Source organism: Uloborus diversus, chromosome 1 (genome assembly GCF_026930045.1).
Source record: "Uloborus diversus isolate 005 chromosome 1, Udiv.v.3.1, whole genome shotgun sequence".
NCBI lineage: Eukaryota > Metazoa > Arthropoda > Arachnida > Araneae > Uloboridae > Uloborus > Uloborus diversus.
Window position 1 is genome coordinate 89,899,120 of NC_072731.1, and position 10,692 is coordinate 89,909,811.

Consider the following 10,692-nt stretch of genomic DNA (forward strand, 5'->3'; position numbering starts at 1 on the left):
GATTAACTCAGAATTTGAAAGGGTGGTCCAAATGAATAGGGTCCATATCATACAGTAAGGCTTGGTGCCATTTTCAGTGCAATTGAAGAAGTAAACAACTAAGACCGATCAGGGAAACTTAGTTTCATTCAATCGTCTTGGACTAAAAAGTAAAAAAAAAAAAATAAATATAAGAATATATCGTGATATAAGATCGATATTATTTGAAAACTTTATTTCGCTTCATTTTACGGTCGACTGAAAACAAAGGCTGGCAGCGTCATTAAAAAAAATGAGACCAATGTATTAGAACGAAATGATCGTTGGCCGAGCGGCGGCACGGTTTCACAAAACATGCATTTTATGGGTATGGCTTTGCTGCAAGCCGAAAAAAGTAGGTTTATAAGGTTTATCATGTCAAATAGATGCGATTTTTTGACACTTGAAAAGGAAAACTAAAATTTAGAATATGAAGTTTTTAACGAAAAAGAAAGGACAGGTTTCCATGAGGGGTTCATTCATTCATTTTCTTCTGTTAATATTGATTCATAGTTGGTGCACTTCAGATAGCGTAAAGCAGTGTTTCCTGCACTATTTTTGAGCCGCGGTTCAGTAAAATTGATTAACAAAATTCGTGCCCCCCCCCCAAAAAAAAAGGTTTCTAGGTAATAAAAATCACTAATTTGTTCACTGTTCACTCACAGTATGTTTTTACCACGAGTTATTTTCAAATTAAAAACAGTTTTTAGAGTTATTTTGAAAAGTATACATGCATCTTTAAATTGAAATTGCTAAATATTGCAAAAAATTACAAAATTCGATTTTATCAAAAAAAAAAAAAAATAATAATAATAATTAAGAAATAAATAGGTGTAACAAGTGATAAACGTGAGCACACCCCAGTGTCACGAACTTTCAAAGACAAAATCATGGACTCTAAAATTACAGCCTTAAATGCGAAAAATATCGCAGAAAATTTTATCATTGCTGCTTTAAAAAATAAATAAATGCTGATAGGTAAAAACTGAGAAGAGGTCAAAGTTTTCCGCCGGACCAGCGGTTGAGAATCCCTGTGAAGTATGACTTTGATTAATTGAACTATGACCTTGACAATGTTAACATCTTTTTGGGGGTAATAAAGAATGGTAATTGGCGCTGAGTTTCTTCCATGGTAGTTTTGCTAAAGCATTCCAGTCGAAATCTGTGTCACAATAACACGCCCTCTTTTCACTAAGCACTCCAAAAACAGGTAAATATTGTCAAGCTCCATAGCTGAACTTATCAAAACCATATTCGTCCAATTCGGACGCGATTTTCAACGTATACTTCGTATAAGTTCATCGGAGTTAGATAAAAATGAAAAAGCTTTTTTAACTCAACGGTAAGGGGAGGTGGGGCACGTTGGATCGCTTTTTTACTTATCATTTTTTATCTCATCAAAAAATTTGATGATTAGTTTGATTTTCTAGAATAAGTTTCAATAAACACTTCTCAACAAAACACCACAGATTTTTTTGGAAGTGTTGAATTGATAAACTTGTTTTATATTAATTTTTTAACGGAACCTCGTAAAGTGGACCAACGTGCCCCACAGGTGGAGCACGCTGGACCGCATAACTCAAACAACATTTGTTATAATTTTAGTGATAAATACTATTAAACTTTGTAAGGTAGATTGGTTGGGTTCAACGTGCCCCACAAAGAGTGCACCAACCTATCCCAACTTCTTGGTCTGAAAAAGTGATGTCATAACTTTTTTCTTTTTGACAAAAAATGAAAAAATTGCCAAATATATCGAACTAAAGAAACTTATTTTAAGAAAGGAATTCAATTTTTTTTCCCGCAATCTTGATGAAAACCATTAAAAAAAAAGTAGTTAGTTTTCTGAAAATTACTCAGGACTGCTAAAATAACACTTTCTGGAATAAAATTTGTTCAATATAACTGTACCATGTGATTTCATTACAGGATTTGTAGGAACGTAGGTGCTATTGGTTGGTCATAAAATAAAATAAAAAATATTAATAGCATTAAAATGATTGAGACCGGTCCAACGTGTCCCACGGTCCAACGTATCCCTCCTCCCTCTACTTGTTTTATGAATGTTTATTTTTAATTTAAAATTCTCAAAAAAAAAAAAAAAAAAAGGTCTATGAATTGTTAAACAGGCCTTTTTTTTTAAAAATAGTGCGGTATCGTAGTTCCCTTCTTAAATTTCTTCAACTTATATTTGCAAATACGAACATTCCAATTCATGCAGTATGCCATATGCAGAATAAAAATGCCAAACGATTGAGATTAAATATTCTCACTTTCCAGCAGTAACGAAATAAGGTAAGTAATATGTATACTTTTTTTAAGAGACCACTTTTTAACAGTTTTAAAAAATATTTTATTTTACATATCAAATTTAAGCATCTTCTATGTAGTTATATCATTAGCGTAGTCAGAATTTTTTTCTGCCTCTACCCACGAAGTTTTCTCTTGGTGAGGGAGAGAGTCGTGCAAAATTTCCAAGTAATGTGCTACTTAGTAACACATTAACATACCAACTATGATGTAGGATTAGCAAAAGGGCTTCTAACGAGGGTTCTAAAGGGGTTACCTCCCCCCCCCCCCCTCCTCTGAGCTTTTTCTCTGAAAAAAAAACTTCCTACATCAAATAATAAGCAAAAAATACCCACAGCGTCAAAATCATCAAACCCTTCATTAAGAAAACGAGTGAAAAAAAATACTAAAATTAATTTTAAAATAAAATTTCTGAGGTCGCTGAAAATGAAAGATAAGGTGAAAATGCATCATAAAAAATTTTCTCTCACTGTCTGGACGTCTAGATCAGTGATTCTCAACGCCGGACCACGGAAAACATTGGCTGGTCCTTGGAGATTTTTACCTACTCATGTAAAAAAAAACATATCTTTACTGGAAAAAATAATGAATAAATATATGAAAAAATAGTTATATATTTGTATATGCTATTTTTTTACTTTGATTTTTCTCTTACTTCACAAAATATTCTAATTTTCTCAAAGGTTTATTCAAACAATAATTGCTTTTCTTTGCATACAAGGATTATTACACTTAAATCACGATAAAAATCTCTAAAAGTTAAGTAACAGTTCTTGAGTGCCAAGTAATTATTTTTTGAGAAAAAATAAAAAAAGAAAAAGAAACTTCCTCACTGTCCACTCAGAATTGTTTACAAGTCCGCGGGTTACATAAGATTGAGAAACGCTGTTCTAAATGACAAGACAAACTCAACAATGTTCCAAGGACAATCCTTATGTTTCACAAAAAGATTTGCAGATAAGGCTTGCGGTCATATGTTCTGGGAGAGGTTGACAATATTCCTTCTCCCTACCATCCCCTCATGCGTCTTTGATCCTTGATTCAGTACATCATCTGCTACTAGATAAAATTGTCGATTATTATTAGTCGCGATAGTTTGGGCTGTATTCTGAATGCTTTGTTGTCAAAACTGTCAATCAACCTAGTTAAAAGCTTGGGGGGGAAAGGAAAAATATCTGCCAGCAAAGATAGTTTCCTTTACTTCCCGTAAAATGCAAAATCCCGATCCCTATCTGAGAGCCAGCTTCCACTCCTCTTCGCAGTATTGCTTGTTCCATAACATTTTCTAAATTAATAAATCTCCTGAAATCGCGAACAAGAGAAATTTCGAAGTTTTATCAGCAATATTACCTTTATTATTATTATTATTTGAAAATTAAAGTTCTCTTTGCAGTATGGCACCTATTTCACATTAATTAAGAGAGAAAAAAAAAACATTTTTCAAAAGTCTTACCTTTCCAGTAGCTTTCTTATACCGTGTGATGGCTAGGTCCATGAGCTGCTTCACTGGAAGATCTCCTTTTCCACATGGCACTATGACGCGAACAGAACCGAAGTTCACTGTCACTTTCATCTCGGCTTTAACTTCCTACTTGTGACGTCATAAAATCATCCTTTCGCCCCTCCCCCTCATCAGAGATTCACCTAAAAGAGAACATTCCGAAGTATTCCTTCACATAGCTCCGGTCGCAGTTTCGCGCATCAACGGAAATCCTTTCAGAAGAAAAATCGAAAAAGTGCCTCCGGCGAATCTCTAACCAAACTGCTCTCCGAGAACGAAAGCAGAACAAATAAACAAACTGGGATGTAGAAATGAATATACTTCAAGCTTGAATTGAGGCTTTATCACTCTCCCATGGGGAGAAAATGGAACCGAAATTCCTTTGCAATGAAGAACACCAATATTGAAATGAATGTCGGTTTCATTTTGGCAATGATTAATTCGGCTGTTCTTTCTAATTATCTTCAACTTGCACAATTCTTCTGGGGAGAGAAACAATACATCACAATAAATTCAATTACTTGCACAGAGGAGCGACGTTAAAAATAATCTTGAAAGTGAAATAAATAAAAACCACTTTTCAGTGCCAGCAGGATTTCTAATTACTCACTGTTTTTTACGCCATTTATCTCACCTCGAATAGCTGGAATGAAAATATTTTCGATTGTTTGGCATGATGAAACCACGGAATTATCACGCTGTATGAAAATCAGTGGAGCAAATTTTGATAAAGCCTCCAAACTTTTTGAAAAGTGACCAAAAGTAATGTTTTCTCACACATTGACAGAAAATATTAATTTTATCAGTGGGGCAGTCGCTTTTGATGCAGTTTTGAGGGAACTGGGAATAGTGACAAACTTTTCAACATTCAGAGTCACTAGAGTTGAAATAAAAAATTCGGTAATCCATTGATGCATCCAGGGAAACACTTCCAAACCACAGCTCCGTTTAAGAAGTGGAGAATTGAATATATCTGTTTCACGCCACAGTACCTTGATTGAAATTATAACACTACAGGTAAAAATTTCTGAGTCACACGGTGCTGAATTCGAGCGCGTAGGGCGAGTAAATGCCGCCGGCGTTCTTCGATTACAGAAAGTTCCAACTTGAATGAAATTTTTCTTTGTTGGTTGTGGAACTGAGCAAGCGGCCGCTGAAGTTTTCGAACTTTGATGAGGGGAGCGAGGTAGGGAAGCACAACAACGCTAGGGTTGCCATTGCGAAAAAAGTTTCAGAGCGAGAGCCAAGAGCGCGCCAAGCGATCGCCGTGAAGGCCAAACAAGAGATGTAAACCGGAATGTGCGTGTTGGAGGTTTCGCGGAAATAATCCCGAAGATTGCGAAAATTATGCAGAAAGTATAATGTAATTTCTTCAATCACGATAGTTTTTTTTTTTTTTTTCATGTTAGGAGTATTCTATAATGACGTATCTGTTCATAGAGTTTCATTAAAAAAGAAGAAATGAAACTAAAATTCCAAGTACGATTATTTTTCCCTGACACAACTAAAAGAATTGGTAGGCAAGAAAAATAAAAATGCCCATTTAATGCATACATTTTTCACTCGAAAAAGGTGTCTTTTGTAATCCGCTACAAATGTTAATTTTCTTTTTTTTTTCTTCTTTCTTTTTTTTTATCTCTCTTTTTCCTACTTTTTTTCCCCAATATTCAAATTTGCAGCAAGAAATAATCTCTTTAAAAAAAATAATAAAAAAATTGTGTCGTAGAGACAAGCAATAGAAATGAAACCTTTTCCCATTTTTTTTAAATATTCTGAGCTGTCACTTTACCCGCACGTTTTCTCTCACACCACGCTCTTATTATTCCTGCGCTTGACTTAGACGTATTCGATGTTTATTTATAATTAAATTTATTCATAAAACTGAATATTTTAATGAATAAAATTAATTATAAATAAACATCGAAAAAACTAAAAAATACTCGAAATTCGCTTTTTACTTGTTGCTAGAAACAATGAAAAATAATATTAATTATAAAGTTAATCTTAATATATAAAAATCTTCTGTGCGTACGTTTGTCACCATAAGGCTATTAAACGGCTGGACCGATTTTGATCAAATTTTTTGTGTGTAATTAAATTGTGACAAGCATGGTTTCGAAGCACGATTTATCGAATCGGAAACGTTTTTGTTAATTAATTAATTAATTTAAACATTGAATGGTTATATATCCCAAATGATTAATATTTATTTTAACCTATTGTTGTGCGAGAACTGAAATAAATATTTAACCCGTTGCCAAAGGACAATATGAAAGTCAGCTCAGCTTTTTGTAATGAAATTTCCTAATGTGATAATGGTGATGGTGATAATGAGAGAGTGAAGTCTTCATTTCTTGAAAGCAACGATTTTAGGTCCAGTGATATATTTCAAAGTAAAGTACTGGAAGAAATCAGGTTTCTTTCACTAGGTTCAAGTAAAACGCGTGTTTTTCGTCGTAGTTAAACCATGTGACCGTATCGATGCTTTAGGTTTTCCTAACCAAATGATCGGAAAATAACGTACATATCAACATTTGTTCTGTCTCAAATCCATCTGAGTTTTGGCATCAATGGCAAGAATACTTTAAGGATTATCAAACTAATCAGTACATTCTTAAAGGAAAAGATGGTGGAATTTGAAGACGAAACAAATTTTATTTTCGTCCAGATAAATTACAGCAGGGTAGTTCAGTACACACAAGATCAGTGCAGTGGAAGATTTTTATCTTTGGTGGAAAGAACAAATTAGGTAAATATATATGAAGTTTTCGCTTAAAAGATGGGACCGCTAATCGGTCAGAGTTCGCTTCGCTCACTGATCAGCTGGATTACAGGAACGTGGTGGCTTGGCGACATTGGCCATAACAATACAGTTGCGTGATTATTTGTTTACTACTGTTAATGTAATTTATTGTATTTTTTGTTCATTTGGTGAAACATTTGAAATTGCAAAGAATTGTTTTTTGGTTTTTAAAGAGTGTTTAGTCGAAGAGTTAGTTGAAGAACGTGTTTATTTTACATCTCAAGGGAGAAGGGGCGATTTTCGCTTATTCAGGGAACTGTTTTTACATTTATCATTTTTTAAAACGATATTTATTGGATTGTTTTATTCTTTTTCATATGGGGGACGTTGCAGCGGGATTTCCCGTTTTTTCTAGATGGGTAGTTAGTTTTTTATACTTAATATCTGAGGATTCTTTTTATCCTTTGAGTATGTCTGAAGGAACAAACCATACAATCTATGAAGATCTTTCAAGTACGCGAGAAAAAATAGTTGATAAAACAACTGCTCAGTGGGGATTAGATAAATCAAGTTGTAATAAATATACGCATTCTGACACCAATCAGCTTAAAATATTTTCTATTTACTTATTTTTTTCAACAAAACGGTTCAAATACTTGATAGTTTATTGAAATTTTTCAACTTTTCAATTTACAAAATTTGAACAGAACAACGTCTTTCGGGTCCTCTAGTTTGTTAATAAAAGTTAACAAACTAATTTCAAGGCTGAACTTCAGCAATGTAGATCACGCTTTTGAACGGATCACTTGAATTGAATCAAAGAAATTTTCGAAAACCTGCATTATTAAAAAATTTAAACTGCCTAAAATCCACAAATGTATGCTTGCTTAATTTCGCCCTTGAAATGAATTTGTTTAATTTACTAACAACACTAACCTTTTAATTAGTATTATTTTGTTTACAATTAAAATACGAAAGTATTTTAATTTTGTGATTACTATTATTTTTCACTGTTTTTTGCAACAACTACGTCGCTTACGTCACACAAAAAGCTTGCGGATTAGAATTTCAAAGCCCTTGCACAATGAGTTTCACTTCAAAATCATATTTCTAACCTTTCAGAAGCATTTGAGTCTAATCTGTAGCAAATACTTTTAATGGAAATGAATTAATATGAATCATTGAAATCAATAGCAAAACTCTTAAAATTTGATCATTTTTGTCGAAGTGCGATGTCAAACTGCTTTGTCTGTTTGGCAATATTGGCGATACCTCGATTCCCACAATTCAACGTGAAACATTCGATATTTGCAGAATTAGACTCTGTAAAACAGTTTTTTCTGTATTGGTTCTCATCAGACTAGTATGCGCACTCTAAGGCGTTGTTACAATGTGCCGTTATTTTATAATTTGTTGGTTGAACGTTGTGAAATTGTGCAATTTTTCATCTGCATGGATACAAGAAACTTGCATCGGTTTGTAATTTGAATTATGCACCTCCTCCATGTAACATGTTGCATTATTAACGTAAAACATCCCTCTGGCTCAAAAGCAAGTAAATATTGTAACAAAACTAAAACTTCGTAATCACACCTGGCATAAACACTGCTATGTTCTCGGTTTCAGACTCGCGGCAAAAGAGCGTCTTTTCCTATGTGGTCGAGTCGGGGTTGAACTGTCCCTGTGACCCCATTTGCTCCAGTCATTTTGGGCATCTAAAACTGGTAAATTGCAAACGCGGTAAGCACGGGGGGCTTCGGGGTGCAATGCAATGCAATACAATGTGCCGTGGGCAAGTAAGAGGTAGCAACAGTTTTTTTTTTTCCATTTTTGTCATGTATACATTAGCTTTGTTGTGCAAGCTTGCTTACTTGGTTTCCGCTGAAGAAAATGTCTTTATTTTAGCATTTCCATTTTGATATGTTAGTATTGAATCCGAAACTCGTTTCTTCAAATATCGCTGAAAAACTCATTTCTGCAGATACTGCCGTTTAACTGCCCACGGTAGCACTGTATCTTAGTTTTTCAAGCACGTTCCATTAAGTTTTTTTTTTTTTTTTTTTTTTTTTTTTTTTTTTTTTTTTTTTAAATGTTATTTCAGATCTAAAACGTGAACAAAACCATAACCCATAACCTTTCTTTGAATGGGGTCGTTACCGAAATTTTAAAAGTATTTTTTACTGAAAGAGCATGCTTAAAAACATAGGATCTGATCATTTTTTAAATAATTTGTTTAAGTTTAATATTAAAAAAAAAAAACTTAAATCGGTGTGCTTTCAATATTTGTCTGATGACATCACAAATGATGAAATGCCATTCTGTGTTGCCATTCATGGAGCAAAATATTTAATTCGCATCTTTACTCACGTGTATTGGCAACGATATGTTTGATAGCAAGCGTAGAGCGCAATTTTAACTCGCTTCTTGATTATCATAACGTGGAATAGCGGTAGAAAGATGCGGCAAAGTGCATCATTTGTGACATCATCAAGACCACGCCTTGTTTCAAAAATCAGACACTTAAAAAAATTAATTAAAAAAATAACTGTTCGGAAAATAAAAGAATTTTTTTTTTTTTTTTTTTGGGTTCATGTTTTTTTTTTTTTTTTGTTATTCTATCAATTTTAGTGACAAAAGTACTACTTTTGACTGAAGGAAACAACCCCGTTTCAAAGTGCCACACTCTGTGCTTAATAGTTTAAAATTGGTATAGGAAAGTGTGCAAAAAAAAGTTATGCATTTGGAAGCATTACTGTTTACTTCTAACGTAAAAACATGAGTACAAAACCTATTATTTTGAGTTGATAAAAAATATCGATCATTTAAAAGGCGTACGAGGAAATAGTGTGGGTCTAAAGCTTTTGTGATTTTTACTTACTTTTGTAAGACTCATCTGATACTTTGTGGTGCATGAGGAGTTTTGTAATCTCTCTCAAATGAAAAAAAATATCAGATGTTCTTTTTTTTTTAATGAACTGGGGGGGGGGGGGGGGGGTTGGCATTCCATCGTCATATTTTTAAATAGTTGAAAGCTTTTTTCACTCCTCCTTTTTTTGCATTTTCTTTCGGGATGGATATTTTTTTTACTTCTTATTACTTCTTTATATTTTTTAATACATTATTGACTACAAATGCTTAGATACGTTCGGCAGTTTTGATTGTTACTAAATCACTTCAAACGTAACAATTTTTTATATCAAAAATGGTTGAACGAACTCGTTTGAATATTTAGAATAATCATTTAAAATAAATCGAAATGTATTCAAAATTAAGTTCTTTATTAGCACAAAGTAATAGGAGGTACAGTAAATATTAGAGCATAGAAATTAGGAAAGGAAAACGAAAATAATTTTTCAGAATAAATAAATTAGTTGATTAAAAATAAAACTATGATTCAAAACCTGACTGCAATTCTTGGTTGCGATGTCAGAACCAATTTTTTTAAAACTGCTTTTCGGCTTAATACTCATTTACTTCTTTGATATTTATTGTGAAACTTTTGAGGAAAAACACAAACTGAATCATCCATACACGTTAAATACATAAATTAATATTGCGCATTGCAGAGGGGAATATTGATCAAACCGATTTATCCACACATGGATCATTGGAAGTTGTGCATACTAGCATTATAGTTCTCTTAATAGTAAAACAATAATTAATAGTTTCAACTGGATGATTAATCATTCAGATAATGTTCAAACCGGATCACTCACACACTCGGATCATTGGAAGTTGAGTGTACGAACATCATGTGCTTCTTAATAGTTTTAAAAAAATCATTAAGCTTTTTTGGTATCATTTGGATCAGTATAGTGTCTGTATAATTACACGTATGTCTTCAGAACCGAAAAAAGTTTTGCTTACGCCCATGCTTTACGAATTATTTATGAAAAACAATTGATTTATCTGGATTTGGAAAGAAGCCAGAATCAAGACTATCGTTGGCTAGTACTGAAATTGCCTCCAGTTATAACCTAACACTTTAACGGGTCTCGCTTTAACGTGGACACACCCATATTTAAGTATTTAGACGCTTCCTGTGCACGCTCAAAAGTCTAAGTTATTTACGCAGAAAATACAAAATGCACTCGGCACCGGAGAAAACATCGCGCGCGGA

The 10,692-nt window shown here is 33.4% G+C and overlaps 1 protein-coding gene across 1 annotated transcript in view; it reads right to left on the reverse strand.

The window, feature by feature from the left end:
* Nucleotides 1-3,901, reverse strand: part of LOC129230337 (partitioning defective 3 homolog B-like) — a 159,559-nt gene extending 155,658 nt beyond the window's left edge. The window contains exon 1 of the mRNA XM_054864769.1: nucleotides 3,782-3,901. Within this exon, the coding sequence (XP_054720744.1) occupies nucleotides 3,782-3,901 (120 nt within the window). The remainder of the gene's footprint in view (nucleotides 1-3,781) is intronic.
* Between the last annotated feature and the right edge of the window lie 6,791 nt (nucleotides 3,902-10,692).